The sequence below is a fragment of the Penicillium griseofulvum genome (genome assembly GCF_001561935.1).
Source record: "Penicillium griseofulvum strain PG3 chromosome Unknown contig_95, whole genome shotgun sequence".
Lineage (NCBI taxonomy): Eukaryota > Fungi > Ascomycota > Eurotiomycetes > Eurotiales > Aspergillaceae > Penicillium > Penicillium griseofulvum.
The window spans coordinates 986,367-1,012,923 of NW_024467454.1; the positions used below are offsets into that span (position 1 = coordinate 986,367).

At 47.5% G+C, this 26,557-nt stretch overlaps 9 protein-coding genes across 9 annotated transcripts; 4 read left to right on the forward strand and 5 right to left on the reverse strand.

The window, feature by feature from the left end:
- Window positions 1-1,251: 1,251 nt before the first annotated feature.
- On the forward strand, window positions 1,252-4,978 carry PGRI_058770 (uncharacterized protein; the record flags this gene model as incomplete). The annotated part of the gene is made up of 4 exons (XM_040793590.1): window positions 1,252-1,448; window positions 1,493-1,526; window positions 1,704-2,134; window positions 2,188-4,978. 4 exons carry the CDS (start codon window positions 1,252-1,254, stop codon window positions 4,976-4,978), a joined length of 3,453 nt encoding a protein of 1,150 aa, XP_040648445.1.
- Window positions 4,979-5,539: 561 nt separating this feature from the next.
- On the reverse strand, window positions 5,540-6,323 carry PGRI_058780 (sugar O-acetyltransferase; the record flags this gene model as incomplete). Its single annotated transcript, XM_040793591.1, has 3 exons — window positions 5,540-5,629; window positions 5,694-6,093; window positions 6,163-6,323. 3 exons carry the CDS (start codon window positions 6,321-6,323, stop codon window positions 5,540-5,542), a joined length of 651 nt encoding a protein of 216 aa, XP_040648446.1.
- Window positions 6,324-7,454: 1,131 nt separating this feature from the next.
- On the reverse strand, window positions 7,455-9,038 carry PGRI_058790 (homoserine O-acetyltransferase family protein; the record flags this gene model as incomplete). The annotated part of the gene is made up of 1 exon (XM_040793592.1): window positions 7,455-9,038. The coding sequence occupies one exon, from the start codon at window positions 9,036-9,038 to the stop codon at window positions 7,455-7,457; it is 1,584 nt and encodes a 527-aa protein (XP_040648447.1).
- Window positions 9,039-10,752: 1,714 nt separating this feature from the next.
- On the forward strand, window positions 10,753-11,897 carry PGRI_058800 (glycosyltransferase family 32 protein; the record flags this gene model as incomplete). Its single annotated transcript, XM_040793593.1, has 2 exons — window positions 10,753-11,806; window positions 11,869-11,897. The coding sequence occupies 2 exons, from the start codon at window positions 10,753-10,755 to the stop codon at window positions 11,895-11,897; spliced, it is 1,083 nt and encodes a 360-aa protein (XP_040648448.1).
- A 1,058-nt stretch (window positions 11,898-12,955) lies between these two features.
- On the forward strand, window positions 12,956-14,758 carry PGRI_058810 (FAD-binding oxidoreductase; the record flags this gene model as incomplete). The annotated part of the gene is made up of 3 exons (XM_040793594.1): window positions 12,956-13,197; window positions 13,258-14,524; window positions 14,588-14,758. The coding sequence occupies 3 exons, from the start codon at window positions 12,956-12,958 to the stop codon at window positions 14,756-14,758; spliced, it is 1,680 nt and encodes a 559-aa protein (XP_040648449.1).
- Window positions 14,759-15,883: 1,125 nt separating this feature from the next.
- PGRI_058820 (cAMP-dependent protein kinase) lies at window positions 15,884-17,266 on the reverse strand (the record flags this gene model as incomplete). Its single annotated transcript, XM_040793595.1, has 4 exons — window positions 15,884-16,606; window positions 16,676-16,800; window positions 16,867-16,956; window positions 17,032-17,266. The coding sequence occupies 4 exons, from the start codon at window positions 17,264-17,266 to the stop codon at window positions 15,884-15,886; spliced, it is 1,173 nt and encodes a 390-aa protein (XP_040648450.1).
- Window positions 17,267-17,681: 415 nt separating this feature from the next.
- On the reverse strand, window positions 17,682-18,576 carry PGRI_058830 (V-type proton ATPase proteolipid subunit; the record flags this gene model as incomplete). Its single annotated transcript, XM_040793596.1, has 8 exons — window positions 17,682-17,718; window positions 17,770-17,855; window positions 17,913-17,997; window positions 18,053-18,174; window positions 18,231-18,313; window positions 18,385-18,397; window positions 18,453-18,470; window positions 18,529-18,576. The coding sequence occupies 8 exons, from the start codon at window positions 18,574-18,576 to the stop codon at window positions 17,682-17,684; spliced, it is 492 nt and encodes a 163-aa protein (XP_040648451.1).
- Window positions 18,577-19,346: 770 nt separating this feature from the next.
- Window positions 19,347-23,178, forward strand: rom2 (putative Rho guanyl nucleotide exchange factor (Rom2); the record flags this gene model as incomplete). Its single annotated transcript, XM_040793597.1, has 4 exons — window positions 19,347-22,059; window positions 22,113-22,543; window positions 22,600-23,031; window positions 23,092-23,178. 4 exons carry the CDS (start codon window positions 19,347-19,349, stop codon window positions 23,176-23,178), a joined length of 3,663 nt encoding a protein of 1,220 aa, XP_040648452.1.
- Window positions 23,179-24,649: 1,471 nt separating this feature from the next.
- Window positions 24,650-26,117, reverse strand: aspA (uncharacterized protein; the record flags this gene model as incomplete). Its single annotated transcript, XM_040793598.1, has 5 exons — window positions 24,650-24,893; window positions 24,951-25,605; window positions 25,761-25,877; window positions 25,938-26,013; window positions 26,097-26,117. 5 exons carry the CDS (start codon window positions 26,115-26,117, stop codon window positions 24,650-24,652), a joined length of 1,113 nt encoding a protein of 370 aa, XP_040648453.1.
- Between the last annotated feature and the right edge of the window lie 440 nt (window positions 26,118-26,557).

Here is a 26,557-nt window from a genome sequence, read left to right on the forward strand (position 1 = left end):
GATTGAGCAAAGAACAGAAATCTGAAGAGACTCGGATGATATTTCTTGCTGAGCGTTGTCTTGGCATTAATTCAGTATCTGAATGTGTTCAACTAACATCACCCAGCATTGCTAGATATATTCTAAGTCTCCGAAATCGACATCTCCTTTGGTGTTCTTCGCCAGGCGTCCTGTTCCCTATCGAGTACTATCCATCATGAGATATCCCAGATCCCCATCCTCGTGTAATAGCCCAGTGACGAAAAAAAGCTGTTTCACACTCCGAGGCTCTGTATATGTGCTTCGTATGTACGCCTTCCAAGGAAACGACAAGTACGCCGGTGACGAGTGACAAAACATGGTAGTTTTCAATCTGAGGGCATATTTTATTACGAGTCTGTGGTTGGAGATCTTGGAGCTTCCTCTCCGAATCAATACATCATGTTTTTTTTATTCGGTTCAGTGTCTGGTTTCTAATAGCTTTGGCCTTTGATGTGATATCAATAAAAAGTGTCCCATCTCTTCGACTAGCGTTTGTTTGCTCTTGTATAAACTCCTTCCAAGGTTGGAGATGAGCATGATTTGGCTATTACTCCTTGTCAAAGCTGATAGAAGGTTGTAGCTGACCCAAAATCATTCCATAACCATCCTCCTCGGCCCTGGAGGCTTGACAAATCCAGCGAGTCTCTCGGGTTTACGAGAGGCAGAAAAGAATCAACCCCACATTGACCAACATTTGCCTATTTCAACACCCCGACAACTTTACGAAAAATATCCTATTCTGAAAACATCCCATATATGCCTCTACTCCCTCTGGTCACTACTGTTACAACCGCCACAAGTCCACACTACCCCTTCGGCCACGATTAGCAAGCATAGTTCAAGCATCAGTCCTATCTAGTATCGTGGTGCCTTGCTAAAAAGCTTACGCATCAGGTATGACCTAGCCACATTTATACTATGTTATTATCTAATTCATTCAGAGAGATACTCCTGCTTCCTTAGAGCCTGCCCGTCAGGTATTAGCCGAGATAGAAGCGTGTGAAGTGCTTCAAAAACACCCACACCCTAATATTGCTCAGTACTTTGGTTGTGTTACTATGGATGGGAAGGTAACGGGGCTCTGTTTTCATGATATCCTATAACCTTGTGGCGGAAGCTAAAAGAGGCAACTCCTTTCGACAAAGCCTCTTGTCTTGAAGGCATTGAGAGTGGCGTCCGGCATATGCATTCTTTGGACATTATACATAATGATCTTATCCGAGGAACATTATGATGGATGGGGAGAGACCTGTGATTATCGACTTCGACTCATGCAAGAGAAAAGGGGATGAACTAGGCCTCAAGGCTGGAACTAGCGGCTGGGCAATGGAGGGCATAATCTATGCAAAGCCGGAAAACGACTACCTTTGCCTCTCAAAGATACGAGAATTCATGATGGGAGGGGAGGAGGGGAAACCGGAGGAGCAGTCATGAGCTCTAAAATGATGTGACGTTATAAATGAGTGACCAGCCTCTGTCCAAAATCATACCTATCACACTACGGGGTAGGGCAAGAGATACCTGTTATTACGCGGGATGAACTGGAGATGTGAATGTGCACATTCGATGGGGCTGAAATTGAGGGGCAACGTCACCCCGCATAAGGGCTTAATCTCACCAACACCTTCCAAGGCTTCTAATTTTCCTCTGAAAGTATCTTGTTCTGCTGCATGATGCACTAGGTCGGCGCTATGGACCCCCTTACGGCTATTAGCCTTGCCGGCAACATCCTTACATTTATTGACATTTCCTATAACGTTATCTCCGGAGTAAACAAAGTTCTTTCTACTGCGAATGGCATGACCCCCGAGAACGAACGTCTGAGTGTTTTGGTGGAAGATTTGAGTTCTATCACACAGGACTTGGTCACAGACATCCCGGCCCAGACCGAAAACGAAAAGCAGCTCTGTGCCTTGGCTGCAAACTGCCATTCCTTGTCCGGAGAACTCTATCAAATCCTCCGACGTTTGAGAGTGGGAGATAAGAAATCAAAATGGGAGGGCCTGGTGGTGAAGTGGCATAGCATGCGGAAGGAGAAGGAGATTGATTCGATTGAGCGGCGACTACATGGGTATCAATCTCAAATCTTGATCCGACTACAAGTTATGTTCAGGTACGTCTGTTAGTAAAGTGGTTAGGCACGTGGAGATACCGAGACAAATATAGCCAGAAAACCGATGAGCAGAACTCTTTAGTCAATCGCCAACTGGAGGCCCTTCGGAGTGAGGGCAAAGCTCTTCAAAATCAGTCGACAACCCAGCTAGATGAGTTGTACCAAACTATTTCGACGCTGGTGAACTCCCTTCAGTCGGCTCCAGGACAGGATAAATCACATGGGTCACAACAGGGACCGTTGGCAAAATTGGGCGCTTCTTTGTTCGAATTCCAAACTGTCACAACTTCGATTTCTCGAGGAAATAAGATCCTGGAGCTTCTGGCATTTAAATCGATGTACAGTCGCGAGGACAGCATCGGAAATGCCGAGAGTGGGACTTTCGAGTGGATGGTCGACGAAAAGTCTCAATCAGTAGATGACCCGAGCAACCCTCCTCTCGAGCCCGAAGAAATGTATGGCGAGGGGAGGAGGGAAAAGAGGTGGCTGAGAAAGCAGGAGTCCCTGCGAAAGTGTACTCGAGAGGAGTTTCTCACCTGGCTCGACTCTGGCCGCTATATCTTCCATATATCAGGCAAGGCAGGTTCTGGGAAATCAACTTTGATGAAGTTTCTGTCCGAGTCGTCTCGGGTCAAGAAAAGGTTAGAAAGCTGGGCTGAGGGTCGACCCTTGATATTTGCCCGATTCTTCTTCTGGAATTCGGGAGATAAGACACAGATGTCTCTTGAGGGTTTATATCGAAGTCTGCTATTTGAGACGTGCAGGCAAATGCCCATTTTAATTCCCCGGCTCTTCCCAGAGTTGTGGGCGAGTTCAAATACCGGGGTGACTCAGATCCGCTTTCATGAAGTCAGAGACGCATTCACTCGCCTGATTAAGGAAGAAAGCAGTTCGGAATGTTATTTCTGCTTCTTCATTGATGGGCTGGATGAATTTGAGGGTGACGAGGTCGATCACTGGAGGCTTTCTCGAGATCTTCAGACTTGGACAACACAAGCGAAGAATATGAAGCTTTGTGTCAGCAGTCGCCCTCACATTCCTTTTGTTCAGTCCTTCGCAAATGACCTGAATCATCAAGTTAGCATCCACGAGCTCACCCGAGACGATATCTCCAAGTTTAGTATGGCCATGTTTGAAAATGACCCCAACTTCGATAGAATCAAGGATTCATATGAAAACTTAGTCATTGAGATTGTGAACTCTTCAGATGGGGTATTTCTCTGGGCGCGGCTGGTTGTGCGCTCTCTCTTGAAGAGTATAGGATACCATGGCAGCGAGAAAGACTTAGAGAGAAAGCTTCACTTGATGCCCAAGGGGCTGGATGAGCTATTTGACCAAATCCTTGGCTCCATAGATCCGGACGACCAGCTGCTCTCGGACCAATTGTTCCTCTTGACAACTCCCGATTTTTGCCAGTGGCAGCCAATTGTCCTGAATGCGATAGCATATTCATGGCTGGAGGACCTCGAGGACCCGGGGTTTCCTTATGAACTACCGATGCAACCCTGTAAAGTGAGCGAGATCAATGAGCGACTTGAGCGTGTCTCGTGTACTTTGGATCGCCTTTCTCGTGGCATGCTCGAGATGTCACCACAGCGCAGCCGTGAAAAAGACGGACATGATTATTTCACCTATCAAGTGCAGTTTCTTCACCGAAGTGCCCGTGAATACATTGTGAATACCCGGGAAGTGCAAATGCGAGCCCGTTTACCTGACTTCGACGTCTACTCCGGGATATTTCGATTGTTGCTTGCAGAATTCAAATTTGCGTTATCCACAAGAAAAGATATGGAAATAAGCGCGGATGGGTATAGAGATGGCCCTTTGAGGATGGCTCTCAATAGGGTTTTTATCGTGATGTGTGCTGCTAATGAAATTCGCGGATACAACGTGCCGTCGCGTTTCTTCGAGGAGGCCAACCACATTGTTCAGCATCATGCCCAAACGGTAGTACCAAGAACAAAATTTCTCTCCAAAAGCGAGATCCCAGGGCCTAAAAGTCTCATTTTTGGCCAGTGTTTGCACCGCGTTACTAGTCATTGGCTCACAATAAGACCATCGTACCATTCTTCCGATTTCCTGTGCGAGGTTGTTCGATACGATCTACAGCGTTTTCTCTCGCCTGATCTGATGAGCCGCTTGAAACAGCAGAACTCAAAGTCAGGCTCAGTTTTACTCCTTACAGCTGCTATTCGACCTAAAGACTTGGGATTTGTACGAGACCTCCTACATGAAGGACATACCCCCCGAGAGATGGTTAACTTGGAGCTGATTCCCGCAATTTACAAAAGCAATGTCAAGAGTTCAACAACAATACCAGCCACCCAAGATAGCGTTTCTGTGTGGTTGATTTTTCTCTATTGGTTCATTGGGCAATACTTTTTGGGTCATTCTACAACTGACACAGAAAATCAATGTCTTGAGGAGTTCTTGCAGTACGATGTTGATCGCAATGTGCTGTTTGTCATGAAAATATCTTCCTCGTCCGACAAACCAAGCGAACCAGGGGATGACGACCAGGTCCCCGAGAGAAAAAGCGGCGAGTCAGAGGAAAGACTGGTGTTTGATTTGCCGGAATTCCTAGAGTTGGTGAAACCATCCAATATAGAGACTCTTCGCACGAAACTTTCGAACAAGGGAACCCGAGAAGACCGACTAGAAGTGACGCCCATCTCTGGGCCTCCAATTCCCCATCGAAGAGGCTCTCTGTCTAAGGCCCTTGAACCTTTTCTGACCGTGGGTAATACCCGTCAGCATGTTGCATTTGGAAATCATACCCATTTCGAAAGTGCTATCACCCCTTCCGAGCGGTTAGACGTGCCCTTCGCTTTCCGGATCAGCTAACGCGTGACTGCACCTTTCTATGGTTTATTAGATATTAGATATATCAATAGTGATAACAATTCTATTTCGTATATACTCTTACTGATAGAAAACGGTCAGTTCGGCGATTATAAGGGCCTATATTCCGACTAATACGTCTAGATATTACTCGAAATGAACCAACTGTATAGAAAATATAGGTATAAGCTTAGTATATACCCTAGTTTCTAAAGTTAGCGTTAACCAACCCCTAAAGTAAGAAATACCGCCGCGGCTATCTTGTGAGTAGATTATATACGTTATTTTGTACCAGTAGGGCTGTTTATTGTGTCGCAAGTCTTTTTACGCTAGCTGATCAATAAGAGATATGCTCTTTCTTTCTAGGACAGTAAACTAAAGAATACCTTCGATTCTATAGTCACATTCTCTACTATGTGCTACCCTCCTGCATCTCATCTCAAGCCCCAATATGAAGGCCGAAGCTTATTTGGCGCTCAGCAGTGAATTCTATTAGATAAATTTACTAAAGAATATTGCAGTTAGCTACAACAAAATCAACATTCACCCACACCCAGGGCACAATCATTGCTGCTTCTCGGGATTCATGCTTGTTTCAATCCGACGAATGACTCGGGCAGGATTACCCGCGACAAAGTGGAAGGGAGGAACATCCTACAAAAGTCAGCCTAGCTTCTCTCAACGGGGAAATAGAGTTATTAAATATCGATCTACTGACCTTTGTTACCACCGAGCCAGCCCCAACAGTACTCCCCTTTCCGATTCGCACGCCCGCAAGTACAATCACACTACCACCAATCCATACATCGTCTTCTATATGTATCTCCTTTCCACACTCCGGTCCCTTCAACCCTTCTCGAACAGCTGGATCCAAGGGATGGGTTGCACCATAGATGCAAACATTTGGACCAAACAGCACCCGTTCCCCGACGGTAAGCAGGCAGGTGTCTAGCACGAGAAGATTGAAGTTGATAAAGGTGCCTTTGCCAACCTTGAAGTTCTGACCGTGGTCGACGGAAATCGGCCCATCGACAAAGGGATCAGTTTCTTCAAATAGTGCCTCGTCTTCTTTGGGGTCTAGGTTCAATGGTGGCATTGGACGTGTGTCGCAGACAATACTAAAAGTATGGTCAACAAAAGGCCTCTCGAGTAATAATGGCCATTCTGATCACGCCGATCGAGCTTACTTTCTCCACAGCTCTACCTTTCGGCGTCTTGTTGCAGCCCCGGCGGCATTGAAATCATCGCAAGCCTGTTTACATCTTGTTCGGTTTGCCTGCAGATCCTCGTCCCATGCCCAGTATAGCTCTCCACGGAGCATTTTTTGCCATTCCTTTGAGTGTGCCATGTTGGAGGTATAGGTAGAATGTGAGGAGATATTTGTCTAGAATTGTGGGAAATAGGCCTACTTCTATACCTTTTATATGCGTGTAGATTAATTAGTATGATACCAACCTTGTAAGTGTGGGAGACTTGGATCCACACTTGCGCTCTTTATGTCTAAATCGGGTAGTTCAGCCAGCAGCCCACAGTTCCTCCGCGCTGAAAAGGGATTCTGCATAGATCTTGTGATACTTGGGCGCCAGGATATTTCTGTGCAACACAAGTTTTAAATTGCTTTTAAACAATTTTCCTAAACTATCTTTCCAACATGTCACGTAGATATATTGAAAATATTTTCTGCCTCAGGCAGCGAGCGGCATAACACCGGGGACGGAAGAATCTTTAATCCCCTGGACTTAAAAGCAACCTCTGCGTCTGGTCCATTTTATATTCCCGATGAAGCATCTATCAAGCTCAGATTTACAATTTCCCAACCATTGTTAAAATGGTCTAGGCTTTTGATATCCAATACAACTTCAATGCTGAGTTGATTGGGACAATAGCCAACAGCGAGACTCGTTTCATGAGGCGACCAACACGCATCTACAACACTGCTAATCCCAAGATTTAAACGCATAGACTATATCAAGTTTCAGACGATAGGACACTGCCTTCTTGGGAAAGATGGACTGGCTTTCTGGGGTCGTAGACTTTGTTGTTTGTCTCATTCTGTTTGTTTATCTTTCTCGCCCTGTGATGAGTTCGTCCTAAGACGAACATAAGCCAATTCTGCAGGCATCCGCTTGACGACGACTCCATTCATTGGACCGTCTACACAGCTGGAAGTCAGTTATGATAACCGAGAGCAACCTGAGGGCGAGTTTCCTTTTATTCTTGTGGACTTCACCATGTACATATAGCATCTTTATAGAATAAAGTGGAGTTATGTATTGATGTTTCCGTTTTTCGCAACTACTACCTGTAGATTGGCGGGAGTATCCATTGATTCCTTAAAACTGCAAATAAAACAGAGTAGAGGTATGTATCTCATTTCGCAAATGTAAAGTGCCTGCTAAATGCCGAAAGTCGCACGCTGAACGACCAATGTACAAATTTATATTAATTTCAATCGCCTTGGACGCAACATTCCATGCGACTAGCGCAGGAACTTGCCCAACGCGCCACCGATGTTCTTAAGATCCAACAAGAAAGTGTCATGACCGAAGAGCGATAAGTCGTCACCAAGCTCGATGTGCTCGACATTTTTATTCCCTCCAGCACGGAGTGTCTCGGCGATCTCTCGCTGCTGCCACGCTGGGAAGAGGATGTCACTTGCAACACCCATAACAAGCACAGGATGGTTCTTGAGAGGCGCAAGGCCTGCAACAAGATCCCGGGGAGGACCATCCACTTGCTCGGCAGCGACAGACTCGTCCAGCGGGGTTTTGGGAGTTAATCCAGGCTGCTCCTCATATGGTTTGTCTGGAAGGGTCAGACTGCAAGTGGAATCCGACGCATTAAGTGCGCCACCGCCGTGGGCAATGCGATCCTCAGACTCTGCCCGGCGTTTCCGAGTCGCAGTCTGGTGGGCATGGCCGAGATCGAACAAGTCCATGGCCTTGGAAACATAAAGAAGACTGTTGGCATCGTACTCGAGGCAGAACTTCTCACCGGCATGGTCGAGGTACGTCTCAATAAGGAAGTCGGGGCACAGAGCTGGCTGTTTGCTAGGGTCTGCACGCTGGCGACCAAATCGCATCTCCCACTCTGGCCCGCTGCGGTACGTCACGGTTGCAATCTCGCGCGCTAGCTTCATACCAGAGTGGGGCGGGATTCCGTCGTAGTAGAATCCACGCGCCCAGTTGGGATCCATCATCAGCACCTGCCGTTGCGTGTGCCGCATTGCTATACTGTAAGGGTGGCTACGGGCGCAACCGCTGATGCTGACAATCTTGCCGACCCGCTCTGGGAAAAGGACGCCTGCCGCGAGACTCTGCATGCCGCCCATACTGGATCCGACTGAGGCAGCGAGTTTCTTTATTCCTAGGCCATCAAGAAGCCGGAATTGAGCGCGCACCATGTCGTCTAAAGTCAGGATCGGGAAGCGGGTTGCGTATCGCTTTCCATCGGACGGGTCGAGGGAAGACGGGCCTGTGCTGCCGTAACATCCTCCGAGAACATTAGTGCAAATAATGTGATATTTATCGGTGTCCAGTGGCAATCCGGGGCCAATGAACTTCTCCCACCAGCCGGGCTTTGGGTTGGAAGCTGTGCTATGGGCATGACTTGAAGCGGACAAGCCGGTATGCAGGAGGATGGCATTGCTCTTGTCGCTGTTTAATTTTCCCCATGTTTCGTAGGCAACCTCAAATTCAGTGAGCACACCACCCCAGTCGAGCAGAAGTGGTTGTTCACAGTGGTATGTTTCGTGTCGCCCGGTGGTGTATGAGGGTTCGGGTCCGGATTGCAGCGACCGAGCGGAGAGCTGTGCTGACTTTTCTTCTTGGGCGTCTAGACAGGGGAACGACATGGCTGGATTGGATGAGTCTCTCTCATTTGACTCCGCAGCCACCGCTGCTGATTTTCGCGGTGACACTGTATGCAATGGGCGTGCGGTCGTCCATTGCGCCGATAAAGTCCGATGCGGTCCCGCGGGCTTCACGAGGGAGTTGCCTTGTCGCCACGGTTGGCTTCGAATTGTGCGTGAAGCAGCCCGAGCGACGCCTCCAAACGACCGCATTATAAAGACCTAAGATCTGTGAAAGTTAGGAAAGAAAGCTGCCCACTTCGAAAGCTATCGGGGGAGAATATATGGATACCTCAGGCACAAATATGTCGCGTCATCAGCGACATCGGTGATTGGCGGAGAAGTCAAAGCGTTGAAGTATATATCTCGGAATTTACAACATACGGGAGATATTATTTACAAGTTTTATCGGACAAGCTAATAAGTCACCATCATAGGCAGCTTATGCCATAGCAGACTTTGATCATAAGTCATTATGTGAGTATCAAATACATGTGACTCCAAGAATAGGGTGAACGCCTAGTGCTAGATGCAATACAAGTTCCAAATATGAAAGGTATGAAACAAAGAAAAGCGTTGCTAAAAGAAAGGTATTGCAATCCGCTTGTTTCCAGTCCGTCTCATGAGTTTCCCGTGGATTTCGTAGAATTCGACTCTTGGCTAACCACAAGCGTATGCATAACATTCGTATACATATTAAATCGAACACCAACAGCAGCAGATCACATACACTGTAATCTACCGCAGTTGACATGGGAAACAAATTTGGAGAGTCCAGCATATTGGCTGAACCAAGATAAGATGAGTCTCCCTACAATATCGAGGTCCTCAGACTTTATGACATAGTATATAGTGTTTGAAGGAGCCAAGCTTGGTTGTTGTTGTTCACTGGAGAGATACCTGGGTATCATACCATATTGTTGATGAGCACTAACCACATGATCCTTTCTATTCAGAATTTATCATCCAGAGAGCACATTGCCAAGAAAAGTAAGCATCCCCGAGATATGTAGAGCTTGGCAGATCTGAGGTACTTTTAGGACAAAGGATGCTGTTGGCTCCATGACACAGTAAGATTCCAGGCCAAGCGAAGCTTATGTCACTATTGGAGCTTGCCCAGGCGCAGTAGATCAGTATTGAACTACTTCCAAATATATGCTAGATATGAGACCAAATAATTTGGATTATACATTGTACCTCTATCCAGTTTAGTATTGGATTCAGAGTTGTCGAAATCATCAGGCCTCATAGGAGTGTCTCGGGAAAATCATCACCTATTCTGGAGTGTGGGGATGTTCTGACAAAATCAAGTGGTTTATGTAACAGTACCATTGCTTGTTAATAGTGTACCTAAATATATATCAATGACATAGAAGATAGAGCGAAGAAAGAAGAATGAACAATATCAAAGGTCGTAGTTCAATGGTTCAAGTTACATTTCACTCAAGGCCACGTGAGCGGGTCCACCCCTACAAGCTGCTTCCGGCATACGCAACCCTTTTATTATACGCGACGTCTAATAAAATTGGCAAGGCGACGAATTACTCGCTGCCAGACAGCGTGGCATCTTTGATTCAATTTTACCTATTTATTGCTGTTCTATGGTACTAGTGACCGGGCATTCCTACTCTTTTTTTACGCCTCCTATCCCGATCTCGGATTGAACATATCTCCGACCATCGAGGTCACATTGAAGACTTTCGTATACGGATATGTCACCCTCTCAGTTCCTCTAGCCTAGGATTTGGAATCGCTCGACTGCGTCGCACCCACCGAACGGATCGCATACCAAGACTACTCGAATTCCCCGAGCTCGTTAATTACGGAACACAAAAGCACGGAGGCCTTGATCCTATCTTTCAGTCAATCTACGGCTGTCGCAAAATCAGCGAGTTAATTTCCGACTGTGCCGGTTCCATTGCCTGTCATGATCACCCCGCGCAAGGTGGTGCTTGCCCTATTCTCCGTGATCACTTTTGTTCTCATCCTCCGCTCGTTCCGAGATCCTGAAGTCCCTGGGGCACCTGGGTACCGACCGGTGAAGAAGATATCAGAAGAGGAGGAGGACGCGATAGCAAATCCAGCACGTAAAACACCACCGCAAGGTCGATCCCAATTGCCCCTCGGCGCATACCCCACAGCACCACTCCGGGAACGTCTCCGGTATCAATTCCCATATGAAATCGAAAACAGCTTCCCTGCATACATCTGGCAAACATGGAAATACAACCCGGGGTCATTCTGGTTCGACGAAGACCTTCGTGGTCCGGAGGCCAGTTGGACGGAGATGCACCCCGGGTTCACACATGAAGTCATCCCCGATGATACGCAGGAACATCTGATCAAGTATCTATATGGATCAGTTCCTGATGTATTCGAGGCATATGATTCGCTGCCGCTCGCTGTCATGAAGGCGGATTTCTTCCGATACTTGGTCCTTCTAGCGCGCGGGGGAATATACAGCGATATCGATACTTCGGCACTCAGGCCCGCGCATACATGGCTTCCCGAGGATCTTGATCGATCCACTATTGGATTCATTGTTGGCATCGAGGCTGATCCTGACCGTGATGACTGGCGAGATTGGTATTCGCGCCGACTTCAGTTCTGCCAGTGGACTTTGGTGTCGAAACCCGGGCACCCAATTCTTCGTGATATGGTAGCTTATATCACCGAGCATGCTCTTCGAATGAAAAAGGCAGGCATCCTCAAGGTTGGCAAGATGGATAAGACCATTATGGAGTTCACAGGGCCTGGGGCCTGGACAGATTCTGTTTTCCGGTACTTCAACAACCCGGCATACTTCAATATCCAGCCTGGGGATAAGAACATTACCTACGAAGACTTCAGCCACCAGACCACACATCGCAAGGTTGGTGATGTAGTTGTTCTGCCCATTACCAGCTTCAGCCCCGGTGTGGGGCAAATGGGCGCTGGGGATACAGATGATCCAATGGCTTTTGTGAAACACAATTTCGGAGGTATCTTTTCATCTTTGACACATTTGTCTAATCTGGACATAATACTAACATTCTGATCCCAGGCACCTGGAAGACGGACCCGTCGCTGTGAAGAATGCTCCAAGCTTATCCTTGATTCGATCTTGAACACTGTACATTGTATAGTATCGGAACCGATTGCACCTGGGCAGGCCTTTGCTTGCAGTTCACCTTATCCTTGCTCCGATTCATCATCCACGCCTCCTCTTTGGACCTCCTGGTTGTCTCTTCTTCCGCCACAAAACTCCTAAATCTCCGGCATCGAACTGTCATCATCGGTGCCTTTGGGTATGACTGCGCAAGCTTTCGACCCGTTCAATGTTTCATGATACCTGTTCATATGATTCCCCCACTTTGTTTTTTTCATTGTTATATACACTATTCTTTTACATTTTTCACTCGGTAAATGATTTGCTATTAGGTATATTAGCTGCTTATAGATTTCAATCTCATTGCTGTCAGAGTGCGAAAATTGCCGATTGCCTATGAATGGAGATCTTGATATAACATCATTTGCTTGTTTGGATACTTAGACGAAAGAGAACATACTTTATACACGAATATGTTGCCACAGTACATATCTAATCCGAATATTATACAGAAAATGCGTATTTGATATCGGATATGCTCCCATCTCTTCATAATTAATAGATACGGGGGTAAGGAGTATACAGGATTTCACGATGTGGGGGCGGGTTGATATTGGGCGTAATTAAGTTGCGCTAGATTCACACAACGACAGGGGTAAGAATTATAATCTATCGGCTTCTTTTTAGGTCTTGTCTAGAACCCATTGGAATATAATTTAACGCGGGTTTTGTCTAGAACAAAACATTGAATGGATACATGTTATAGAACATAAAGAAAGTGAGAAGACAAAATTATATATCTCCATGTGTTCGGGATGTCCAAGCAAGGGGAAGCGGCAGGCTTCCAGTTCTGGCCAATGAACAACCATCTCTAAATTGTTCTCCATGGCTAATAAGGGGCCTGCATTAGCTGCAACATATACTCCATACATAATGCCGGCACAGAGTGTGGGTTTTCTATCTAAAAAGCCCCTGTCTTCTAGCTTTTTCATCAAGTTCGAAATATTTTAGAGCATCGGATACATTTTGTAGCTAATTTGTTATGTTGTTCACACCCTTCGTTGCCTCGCTGTTGGTAGCCCTGCCTTTGGCTTCGGCCTCGGCATGCCGTTGCTTTCCTGGTGATGCTTGCTGGCCTACCGAGAATGACTGGTCTCAATTAAACAAGACCATTGATGGCCGCCTAGTGAAGACCGTGCCTCTTGGCACACCTTGCCATGCGCCGAACTACAACGCTGAGACTTGTGGAGTCTTGAAGGATGGGTGGCTACTTCCTGAGGAGCAGTATGTGGCTAGACATATAGAGTAACATGAAAGTGCCAGTGCTGACTATATCTCTGACAGCTATGGATCCTCTTCCTCAATTATGGCACCATTCTTTGCTGAGGGTGTTTGTGATCCATTCCACCCTGTCTCAAAGCCCTGTACATTGGGCAACTATGTGCGCTACAGCGTGAATGTCACTAGCCCTGCCCAGATTTCCACCACTGTGAAGTTCGCAACGAAGCACAACATTCGTCTTGTTATCCGTAACACCGGCCATGACTACAATGGTCGGTCCACTGGTGCTGGAGCCCTTGCAATCTGGACTCACCATCTAAAGGATCTGTCAATCCACGACTACAAGGACAAGCACTACTCCGGAAAGGCCATCAGCATGGGCGCTGGAATCCAGGGTTTTGAAGCCTACGAGATCGCCGAGGAGACTGGCTACCAAGTCGTTGGCGGCGAATGTCCCTCCGTTGGTCTTGCCGGTGGCTACACCCAAGGAGGTGGTCACTCTGCACTCAGCTCCCGCTACGGTCTGGGCGCCGATCAAGTCCTAAAATGGGAAGTCATTGACGGCCAGGGCAACTTCATCACTGCTACCCGCGATAACGAACACTCCGATATCTTCTGGGCTCTTAGCGGCGGCGGTGCTGGCACTTATGGCATCGTCTGGTCCATGACCTCGAAGGCACACCCTGGAACACCCGTCTCCGGCCTGAACCTGACCTACACGAACGAGGGTATCTCGCAAGATACCTTCTTCGGTACAATCGAGACCTTCCACTCCCAGCTACCCGCTATCGTCGACGCAGGTGCTATGAGCATCTGGTACTTCACCAATACCAGCTTCTCTATTGCTCCAATCACCGGCCCCAACATCCCTGTCGCTGACTTGGTGGCGCTTCTCAAGCCCTTCACCGACAGCCTCGATAAGCTCGGTATCAAGTACACCACGGTTGCGAAGCAATACGAGAGCTACTACAGCCAGTTCAAAGGTATGCAAGGCGTCATCCAGGTTGGCACTGCCCAGTATGGAGGCTGGCTGGTTCCGAGATCGGTCGTTCAGAACAACAACCACGCCCTGTTGACTGCTTACCGTGAGATCACCGAGGCGGGCGGCACGTTCATTGGTGTCGGCTTGAACGTCTCTCACAAGGTATCTGGAGATGTCCACAACGCGGTGCTCCCTGCTTGGCGAGAGACCCTGATTGATACTACATTGACGACTCCATGGGAATGGGATAATTCTGCTCTCATGTTGGAGCGTCAGCGCCAAATGACTGAGGATTTTATTCCTAAGCTGACTGCACTTTCTCCCGCCTCTGGTGCTTACATGAATGAGGTATGTAGACTGATATCTAGCTCTAATTTCCTTCATGTGTACATATGCTTATCGTTTTTGCAGGGCGACTTCCAACAACCCAACTTCAAGGAGGTGTTCTATGGTACTAACTATGATACCTTGCGCAAGATCAAGGCTAAGTATGATCCGAATGATATCTTCTACGCCAGAACTGCTGTCGGGTCTGATGAGTGGACTGAGAGTGAGGATGGCCGGTTGTGTAAATCGGCCTAGGACGCAGGCACTGGTTATATATTGAAAAGTCGTCTGCAGGTTTCAGGCCTTTTAACGTCCTTTTCAGCCCACTGTCTATAGGACCGAGAAAGGCGAGGAAATATCTAGGAGAAAGACCGCTAAAAAGTATATCTGACAAGACTGCCAAATAGGCAGCACGGGCTTGCATAAGCGGCCGGATATGCCAAGTTCTTGTTTATTGAATGTGATACTGAATAATGTAGCAGAGGTGTAGACCGTATCATTTATGAGATTGGATCGAAGTATACTTGAATGCCTACCACTGCTAAAATATGTAGATTTTCAGGTTGTTGTCGAAAGGACCTACCTGTGCATTTCTACCATACTCCAAGATCAATGCAACGACCCTGTTGTATCATATCACAAGGGACAAAATCTATTAAACGAAATGTGCGCTAACAATGAGACCATATGTTGAAGATGAAAATACATACCAATATAGATGCAGCGAGCATTATCTTGAGTAGACGGAATTGAAAATCCCGAATAGAGAAAGCAACCACCTATGTAACATCGTGATCCACCACCCATGACTATATATATTGATGACTCTACGGCGAAAAGAGTGTCAAAAGAAAACGGTGTTGAAACGCTTCCGATTCACATGACTACGCCTAGAAACCAGCGAGGTTGCTAGGGTGTTTGGGCAAGAGTATGAATCCCAGGTGATCTATATCCTCGTGATCAACACAAGGTTTCTGCAAAGCGAAGGGTATGTGGGGGGAAAAAATGAAAATGAAAAAAGCAACCACCCATATTCTGGTCGAAATGATCCTCATACTGGTGTGTGGGTGTGGGTGTGGATGTGGGTGTGGATGTATAGGGAGGTCAACTGATGACAGTGAGACCAGCTGAGCAGCATATTCCCTAAGGCCAGATTTTCCAGATGTACATTCCAAGGATTGTCATTGGATCTCATCTGGAAGCAAAAGGTTAAGATCGGCACGAATGATGGCAGGTGCGGCCTCTGCTGGAGGAGCATTCGCTCACGGTGAAGGCGTCCGTGGGGGTTTCGTGGGGTTATAGAGATGGCCGTCTGGGAATTTCGAAAGAACTTTGAAGATTCGATGAAACCCTGGAGGGCTGTAAAGGAAAAAAGATCTTTCAGAAATCACTGAATAATGGCTCGTACTTCTTCTTTAGATCTTCCGTGTAAATGTTCATGTTTCTGAGGTCGGGGGGATCCGGGTATTCTTCAAAGTTACCCGTGTCTGCCGGGTGGGATAGGCGGGGAACTATAGGACCTTTCACCCGACGATAAAACAAATCATCCCAAATGACATCTTGAAAGAATGGATGGGACTTGACTCGAGTTGAGCCACCAGAGATGTGGCCCAGCCGCTCCGATGGATTCGTTTTACAGAGCAGGGAGACGATATTCTGTGCTGCGGCCGGCATATTCGGTGGGAAGCGTAAACGACCTTCGATAATCTGCTCGTAGATTCGCATAGGGTTCTGGTCCCAGAAGGGCGGTTGTCCGATCAAGAATTCATAGATCAATATTCCAAGAGCCCACCAGTCCACTGCAAGTCCATGGCCACTGTTTTGAATGACCTCTGGAGCCAGGTATTCCGGTGTGCCACATAATGTGTATGTCTCACGGTTATCGACTTGCTTCGCAAACCCAAAGTCAACAAGCTTGATGTGACCATCGGCATCCAACAGGATATTCTCCGGTTTAAGATCTCGGTAGGCGATTCCATGGACATCGTGTAGGAACTCGATTGTCATTGTTATTTCGGCCGCATAGAATATCGAAGTTTCTTCATTGAAGCGTCGTTGACGTCGTAGATACGTGAATATCTCGCCTCCAGGGCAATAGTCGAGCTAGTAATTCGTCAACACCCTATGCTCAACCACGCATATTCCAAGTTTTTGAAAAAAAAAGTGCCATACCAGCATGTAGAGGCATTTGTCATCTGAGAATGATGCAATCAGGGTGGTGATAAAAGGGTAGTCAATGACCGCCACGAGGGCCTTCCGCTCGTTGCGCACATGTTCCACTTGCTTGAGTTTGATCACTTTCCAGTCGGAATCAGCACGAGTTATCCCTCGCCACGCGCAACGTTAGACAAAGTGGCGCTTACCGTCCGCCTTTCGAAGAATTTTCAACGCATAAACTTTGTCCTTGTCCTTTTGTTCCTTTAGCCTTGCGAGCCATACCCGAGCGAAAGTGCCTATACGATAAAAAAAGAACATGAACAGTCAGACGCGACGCTTTAAGAGAAGTATGAGATAGGCCATGCGCTGACCAGTTCCAAGAGTCTTGATGAGCGTAAAATCGCTGACATGCAGACTTCTCGACGAGATGCACAGTTGCTTATCCTCCTGGCGCTCGGTGACGAGAAAAGGGTTCGAAGATCGCGGAGAATGGCGGATGGACTCGACGAGCTGCTTCTCCTTCTGATGCAGGTTTGCATTTATCTTAGAAAAGACCATCGTTCCTGGCGCCTCATTTGGCGAATGTTGCACTGCTCCGGTTGCCATTAGAATGGTCAAAGATCATGTCGCGGTTAAAAGAAAAAAACGTTTATGGATACCCCGTTAGCGCGCCACCAATCGGCAACACAGGTTGACTCCGGAGTTTCAGATCATAAAGAACATTGAAGTTCGAGTGAAAGAACCTGGGGTTTCCGGAATAATCGCGGGGCAAATAGTTGTAAAAAGGAAGTTCTGCCCTCTGACGTATATATGGGGGCGGGGCTGAACGGGAAGAAACTACGGTGATAAACCGGACTCTGAGTAAGCTCTTGGCTTTGATTTGATATATATCATTTTATTGTACACCGGATGTTATTCGATTCAGTCCATTTCTTGATGTCTGGCCATTATCCTGGTTACAACTTTAGTGCACATCTATTGATTGATGTCGCTTTCGAGCTCAGGATGACGGGTATTTCGCTCAAGACTTTGAGTTTAGGATCAAACCAACAATCAAGCTGAGTCATGTTAGTATCTCTAAGAATATAGAATCTGAATCAGAAACATACCCATAAAGCCCAAGAACTTCGCCGAAAATCAGGATAAGAATCATTCCCACATAAACTCGAGACTGTTGCATGTATGCTCGAACACCCTAGAGTAGCTGTTAGGGCTGAATAGTCTCACATCGCCGCGCATATAGGGTCCTTACTGCATCGCCCACAACTCCAATTGTATAACCAGCAGCCACACCTGTAAGACCAACTGACATTCCAGCAGCAAGATGCATGAAACCTCTGTACAGTGTCAGCTTGTGTCAAGGTCCATATCCACCCAACACTCGAAACGTACGTGTACAAGCTCATGTTGGTTGTTGGGCCTACTGCTTGTGCAATGAGAACCGCGATAACGAGACCGTAAACTGCAATGATACCGGACATAACAACGGGGATGAGGGACTGCAGCCACGAACTCTGTTAGCTACCGTCTGGTCCATCGAACCGGTAAACCTGGATGAATGGTTCCTTACCTTCATGATGAGATCAGCCCTGTAGGTTCCCACACCTGCAATTCCAATGCCGGACTTTGCTGTGCCATAAGCTGCTCCTGCCGCTGTGAGATTGTAAGCTGCTTGTCCCAATACCTAGAACCTAGAGAGCTCCATCCATGAGAGGTTCACGTACACCCGAAGATCATCTGCAGGAAACTGTTAGTGTATTGTTAAATCAGAACAAGCTTGTAATTAACTCACTGCAGCGGCGATACCGGCCTTGTATAGGAAGCCCGTTAGTTTATCAGCTCCAATGTTCTCGGGACCTTGAACTCACGAAGGAGAAGAACGGAGCGAACTTGGGCGCAAGTTCGCTGTCTGCCATAGTGATGTTGGAGCAAGACTAATCTTGCAAATCAACAGAAGAAATATAAGAAGGAAATGAGAGCTGTTTGATACAAGAGGAGGGAGAAGTTTGGCTGTTGATAGGTTTCGGGGCTTTGGGTGTTCCACATGGCCACTTCGCCCGCCGTAGTCCACGCCATTGTCCCGGGTCCTGGGCGGTGACGATACCGTACTAGTTGTGTTCGATTATGAGTGCAGATCAGGAGTCCCTGTATTGAAATTACCATACCGGCCTCGCCGTCACCTTCGCCATCCTCGTTCTCCTGGTCCCCTCCCCCCCAGTTTATTACTGCATTTTCAACATCCAACAACCACCCCCACCTTCAACAACTCCCCTACTTTTATTACTCACCTCAAGTCTCGGAGGATGCCGAGGGCATGAAATCGGAAGGAGCCCTGACTTTGTTGCGCTCACAGCTCCTGGCGCTTTTCCATTAGTACCGTTTGATATCGCCTTTAAATTCCCCATCCGAACTGAGGGGAGTTATGGAATATTGAGTCCCATCAGTGCTTTGAGACAATCTATTATTTCCTTCGAGGTCACTGCATACGGAGCTTTTTTCTCTCTCGTTCCACATCTATCTTTTCTACTGTTGTCCACGATTTTGAACAAACCTCTTGCGACGCCCTGAACGCTCTCCACGATCAACCCGGATACCCCTTTCGCCTGCCTCGCACCCCGGCATAGACATACCTTGCGTACTTGGTTAAAATATCGATAATCGTCCTTGATCGCTATAATTCGTGAACATGGCGGATTTGGGGGGCCAGCGTAGCCGGAATTACCGGCCTCACGGACCCGCCTCGTCTACGCAGCGGGATGCAGCGTATTCTGACATATTTGGAGGCGCACCACCTGCAGGACGCTCTCATACCATGAATTCGCAGACTCCGCAATTCTCCCAGGGTCGTGCTCATACAATGTCGTCGCATGTCGCACAACCTCAATTTCAGAGACCGCCGCCGCCGCCAACACGGCAGATGCCGAACGGACACGGACCGCCATTAGGAGCACCAAATGGATATCCTCCACCCCCACCTTCTGGGCAGTACCAGGCCTACAATCCAGGGACCTCCGCAACAATGTCTTCACATCAGCCTCCTCGACACATTCCCCCTGGTACTCAACAACGCTTTGCTTCCTATCCTCGACCCCAACGTCTCGAGTCCAGACCAAGCCCTGCTCCGCAATACCCAGAATCCAGGGATTTCAATCGCCCTATGCCTCCTCCTGCGCTAAATTCCGATTCATCCCGGTCAAGATCAATGGCAAGACTCGGCGGGCCGCCTTACCAACCCCCGCCAAGCAACTTCAATCACACCTCCGCAACTGCCTCTCGCCGTGAACAGTATCATGCTGGAGCTCAGGTAACGCAGCTCGGGCGTCCTGTCCCAGAAAAGCATGCGAATGAACGAGCTATGTCTATGACTTCCTGGTCATCGGATCGCGATCCGCATATCATGAGCAGTGGAAGGTCAATTCCACACCGTAGACCTCCGTCAGGTCATGATCACCAGATTCCGGTAAGGTATGACTCAATGATGCAACCCAGTCCGATGCAACCCACTCCCGATGAGTATGTTGGATCTCGTCAGCCAAGCGATGCATCCCAAAGATCTCGGACTATGTCCATGGCATCCACTGTTGCGCCCGATCGGACGATGAGCGTTCAAAGCCAAGCCACACAGAGCTCCGGTGGCAAAGCTACGACCCTTGTTTCTAGGGATTCGCAGCGGAAAGTTCCGGTAGTCTATCCTGCTCTGCTTTCTCTTGTTGCTGAGGTTTTCAGGGAGAAGATTTCACTGGGCGAACGACAGAAGAACGGCCTTTCGTATCAGAATGCATTCTCTGGTACTGATTCGGTGGACTTGATTGCCTCCATCATCAGAACCAACGACCGCAACCTAGCTCTTTTGCTGGGTCGTGCGTTAGATGCTCAGAAGTTCTTCCACGATGTCACATATGACCACCGTCTTCGGGACGCACCTGGAGAGGTCTATCAATTTAAGGAAACAATGGGGGAAGACAAGTCAACAATCGAGGTCAATGGAGTGTTCACTCTGCTTACTGAATGTTATTCTCCCACTTGCAACCGGGATACACTCTGCTATTCCATTGCTTGCCCGCGACGACTCGAGCAGCAAGCCAGGTTGAATCTAAAACCTCAACCGGTACTAGGAACATCGGAATCCAAAACTGCTCTGCCTCCCGATGATGATGACGACAATGATAACCAAAAGCTGTGGATTAGCACGGTGTCCAAGGAGGTTTCTGACTCTGTTGATGATCACGAGAAGAAACGCCAGGAGATTATCTTCGAGGTAATGTACACAGAGCGTGATTTCGTCAAGGACTTAGAATATTTGCGAGATTTCTGGATGCGCCCATTGCGCGCTGCTGGAACCACCACCCACTCGCCAATTCCGGAACATCGGCGTGAGAAGTTCATCCGAACTGTGTTTGGCAACTGTTTGGAGGTTCTCAAGGTCAACAGCGCTCTTTGTGAAGCTCTGAATGCTCGGCAAAAGGAGAGTCAAGTCGTTCACACCATTGGTGACATATTCTGTCAACATGTTCCTAATTTCGACCCTTTCATCAAATATGGTGCCAACCAGCTTTACGGAAAGTACGAGTTTGAGAAGGAGAAATCATCAAACCCAGCCTTTGCCAAATTTGTCGAAGACACGGAGCGTCTTAAGGAATCTCGGAAGCTGGAACTGAACGGTTACTTGACAAAGCCTACTACTCGTCTTGCAAGATACCCGCTTTTGCTTGAAGGTGTTTACAAAAACAGTGCGGATGGCAACCCTGACAAAGAAGATATTCCGAAGGCCATCAAGCTGATCAAGGACTTCCTTTCGCGTGTCAATGCCGAGAGTGGCAAAGCAGAGAACCATTTCAACTTGGTCCAACTGAACGCTGCTCTGAAATTCAATTCTGCGGACTATGTCGATTTGAAGCTTACAGAAGAAAATCGACAAATGATCATGAAGATGTCATTCAAAAAGACCACAGCTGACAGCTCCGATGTTACTGCATATCTCTTTGACCATGCCGTCCTGCTCGTTCGCGTGAAAACGGTGAACAAACGTGAGGAATCACGAGTTTACAGGAAACCTATTCCTTTGGAACTGTTGGTAATCGCTCAGATGGAAGAAGTTATCCCACGGCTGGGTATTGCCAAAAGGCCTTCATCCAGTCTCCTGTCTAACAAGACTGTCATCAACAACCCCCCTCCTGCCAAAGATGGTGGACTGCCGATCACGTTCAGACATCTCGGAAAAGGTGGTTACGAGCAGACTCTCTATGCCACAAACGCTGCCACACGACGAAAGTTTATCGAAGCGGTAGAGCAGCAACAACACAAACTGTGGGAGCGAAATAGCAATTTCTACAACAAGACGATCCTGAGCGAGGGCTTCTTCGCAGCAGTCAACCGTATCAACTGTCTTGTTCCGATTGGTAAGTGAAAATTTTCTTATTCGGATTAAGCCTCACTCGCTAACTGCTACCAGATGGAGGCCGGAAATTAGTGTACGGAACTGATAATGGCATATTTGTTTCTGAGCGATGGCCCAAAGACAAATCAGCAAAACCAAGAAAGGTTCTCGAGGCTACCCAAGTCACGCAAATAGATACTCTGGAAGAGTACCAGCTGCTATTGGTTTTGGCAAACAAGACCCTTTCCTCTTATCCCATGGACGCTCTCGATCTCGTCGAGGGCCAAAACAGCATGGCAAAACGGCCCAAGAAAATTCAGGGCCATGCCAACTTTTTCAAGGCAGGAATTGGTCTCGGTCGCCATCTTGTTTGTTCAGTCAAAACATCGGCGTTATCAAGTACAATCAAGGTCTATGAGCCGATGGATAATCTGGCAAAGGGAAAGAAGAAGTCTGCTGTCAGCAAAATGTTCCAGGGCGGCCAAGATACTCTTAAGCCATTCAAGGTTTGTATCTCCGCTTGCATGTTTATGGTTCACCTCACACTAACACTTTTACTCAGGAATACTATATTCCAGCAGAATCTTCTTCCATTCACTTCCTGCGTTCTACTCTGTGCGTTGGTTGTGCGCGTGGCTTTGAAGTGGTCAGTCTAGAAACAACAGAGACGCAGTCTCTCCTTGATCAGGCCGACACGTCCCTAGATTTCGTGGCACGAAAGGAGAACGTCAAGCCCATCCATATTGAGCGTATGAACGGCGAGTTCCTACTCAACTACAGTGATTTCTCGTTCTTCGTCAACCGCAACGGGTGGCGAGCCCGTCCGGACTGGAGGATTGCCTGGGAGGGCAACCCGAACGCATTTGCGTTGTCCTACCCTTACATCCTGGCCTTCGAGCCCAACTTCGTTGAAATTCGACACGTTGAAACGAGTGAATTGACACACCTCATGACCGGCAAGAACATTCGCATGTTACATAGTTCCACCCGCGAGGTATGTTATTTCCAGGGTTTTCTTCCCATGGAGTCATCAAGCGCTAACTAGTTTTGCTAGATTATCTACGCCTATGAAGATGAACAAGGCTATGACACTGTTGCCAGCTTAGATTTCTGGACCAACAAGCCACAGGCAGCCGCTTAATACGCTACAATGAACCCCCGTTTGACATCCTTTAACGCTGTCATCCGCATGTCTCTTTCCACAGAGCATCAGGATTTTTTCTTCCTGAATTTCTCATTGACACCCGCCCTTCACTGGATGTGTCATCCCATCACACTCGCAAAGTCATGACTGTATGTATTGTGTTGTGTCTACAACAGTTCAGCCGATCATCCACTACTTCGCAAAAACCAATACCTCCCTTTCAAGGTTTCCTCGACATCAATCACAATAAATCGGGGGTTTTCCCGTCTTTTCTACGCAATGTACAATGGAGCGCAAATACCACTTCTTGCGTGTCTGCTTTCTTGCTTTTCACCGCGTTTCTTTTTTCTCTTTCACTTCTTGCTGATTGCATTTAGTCCTTTTTCTCTTCTTTCTAAAACTTTTTACCTTTCTTCTTTAGCTTTGCTATGTTTCCTCCCGCATGGCCATATTCTCGAGACAGTTTCGTTCTACCTGTATCGTTTTGAGTTCGAGACATCTTTGTCTTTATACTTAGCAATCTCTAATGTGAATGGCAGTTGCATTTCAGATGAGAATTGCAGTAGATTTAAGCTTAGTTGGTAATGTGATTAAATCTAATCATATTCAAACATCTTTCCATATTAGTTTTGTACTTTCTTGTGCTGCCTAAATGTACATAGTAAATAACATTATCAATTAATGAAATATTAGGTATCATCTTCCTGCCGAAGTCCTAAATATATATTTAGCTAGACAAAGGTTGAGCCACACCAACAGAATATGATCGAGCTGTATATATATATACTTTGACAGCTTGGCTCTAGCTACACAAACTAAAGCATGCTGCTATATATATTACATAGGAATTGGCTACAGTAGCAGAGCCTAAAAAATGACCGAAGCAAGTAAGCTAGTCAGGTACTTTTTCTTCCTCAATTACTATCAGGGGCTAGGAAGACAGGCGAGGAGAAAGGAGAGATAATGAACAAGACAGGAGCCACGAACGCAAAAAAAACAAGAGAAGAGGGAATATTGCTGCGCTGCGGACTTTGGACAAGAACAGGAGAGGAAGCAGAGAAGAGGGAATAGAAATGACACAGCAAGATTTCACGGTGGCAGCCAGGATGTGATGGAAAGAAAAAAAAAGATAGGATGATCTGGACACGACGGAAAACCTGTGCTGGAAAGGAGGCACCGGGTAGAACGCGAGCGAGAGATATATCGGTGCAACTCGACTTAGTTCTTCCATGAAGATAAGAAGCATTGCACCCACAATTCGTGACCGGAGTGCCGTAATCTATGTTGAGGCCCATCCCCGCAAAGGTAAGAAAAGAAGAAAAAAAGCTATTAACGTGAATAAACAGTCAATATTATCCCATAAACAAAAGCCAACTTGTTGGTGCCATAAAATTCCATGTTGGCACAAACGGTATCACATTGCGAATCGGCGCCCCGCTGAATGAGCCGCATCGTCGACAGGGTATATCTAAGCCTCTCCATTGGCTGCTTCGCCCATACTGCCCTGGCTTTGCTGCTCGCGCTGCATGCGAGCCTCAATCTCTCGGAGCTGGCTCTCGCGAGCCAAGAGCTCCTGTCGCTTCTCGGCAATCTCACGCTGTACCTTGATTTCAATCTCGCGGAGCTTCTCTTCCTCGCGGCGGAGCTGCTCCTCCTTGAGGCGGACAGACTGGTTGGCGAGATCCTCGGGGTTCATAGCAGAATCATAGCCACTACTCATCCGTATGTTAGCATATTGACAGATATTTCTAGTATCAGGATAGACGTACCCAGAGCCACCATCGACGCTCTTGCTGAGCTTCTCGGTACGGTAGTTCTCGTAGAGGAAGTCGTGAGTGATCTCCTTCAGATCAGCCAAGTGGCTGTGGAGCAGAGCGCTACGGATAGCCAAGAAGTCCGAGTGACGAGGGTTCTCAACCTCAACGACACCCCATGGGTACTGGCGGGCGCGCACTTTCCGGTTGTCAATCTCAACAAAGTCTTCGGAACCGACAATGGCAAAGGGCATCAGTCCACGGAGCTCGGCGTTCTCCTCCACAGTGTCCTCATCATCCTCCTCAATGTCGTAGGGGAAGTTATAGACAGGGATGCGGTAGTGTTCGATGTCCTCCATGATCAGCTTCTTGGACTCAGCCAATTCGGCGGGGGTGAGCGAGTCGGCCTTTCCAATGACGGGAATGACGTTGACACGGGGGGAGAGACGCTTCATCAGTTCAATATCGAGTTCACGCAGACCGTGGCCGGTGGGTGTGATGAAGTAAAGCAGCACGTGCACTCGGTTATCCCTGAATCGAGGGTTACGCTTAATTCGCGACTCCTCTGCAAGAATATCATCGTATTGGCGCTCAAGATAACCGACAATCTCGCCGAAGCTGTCCAAAAAGTCAGTCCATGATGATCCGTCGGGTATCTGAGGATACATGCCTGGCTTCGTTGTCAATCTGATCACCAAATCCGGGGGTATCAACGATGGTCAGGGAGATGCGGGTGCCTTCCTCGTCCAGCTCGAGCTCTGACATCTCGATGTCAGTATTGATAGGTTGATACAAGCGCCGCGCGCGGGGGCGGTTTCAACTGACCGACAGTTACGGGCTTGATGCGGACACCCTCCTCAAGGTGGGCATTGGCGGCATCATCGGCATCCTTGCCCTCAAGAACCTGCTTGCCGCAGAGAGTGTTGACAAAAGTGGTGCGGCCTGTCGCAGAAAGGAGATCCTGTTAGTCGCTGAAATTCGAGTAATTCATTTCAATCATACCTGTTCCACTGGCGCCGCAGACCATCAAACAAAACTGGATTCCCTTCTTGACATTCTTCTTGCGACGAATCTTGATCTACCCGGAATGAGTACGGGCATGCAATTAGCTTGGGAAACTTTTCGAGACGGAAGCTCCGAATTAAAGGGGAATGCACATACCGCGTTGAGGGCTGACGACATTGTGAGCTAAAGAAAGATTAAAGAATTGTCCGGAGAAAGAAGTCCAAAGCAAGGAATTAATAAACGAGGAAGAAGGGTGTGAAACTTGGCTCTCCTGAGAGTCTGGAGAGAGTAGGGGGGGAAAGACAGTTCGTGTTTCCCCCTTTCCCAAATAGGCCAATCACGGGACAGCTCTTCTTCTCCAGTCTGTTACTTTTTACTTCTACAAAGCTCTCCCGAGGTCTTGATCAATCACAATAAGTGGATGCTAAAAAAAAAACAACAAAATCTAGTGAATTGACAATTATACATTGTATTATTCCCCCTATTTGACCATGATCTTACCTCTATTCCCAACTGGCATCAACTCAGGGGTTGATCAAAGTGGGTCGTTGCTGGCAACCGTATGATTACATAATTTACAGCCTGAGGTGTCTATGTGGATCTTTGCCCGCATTGCT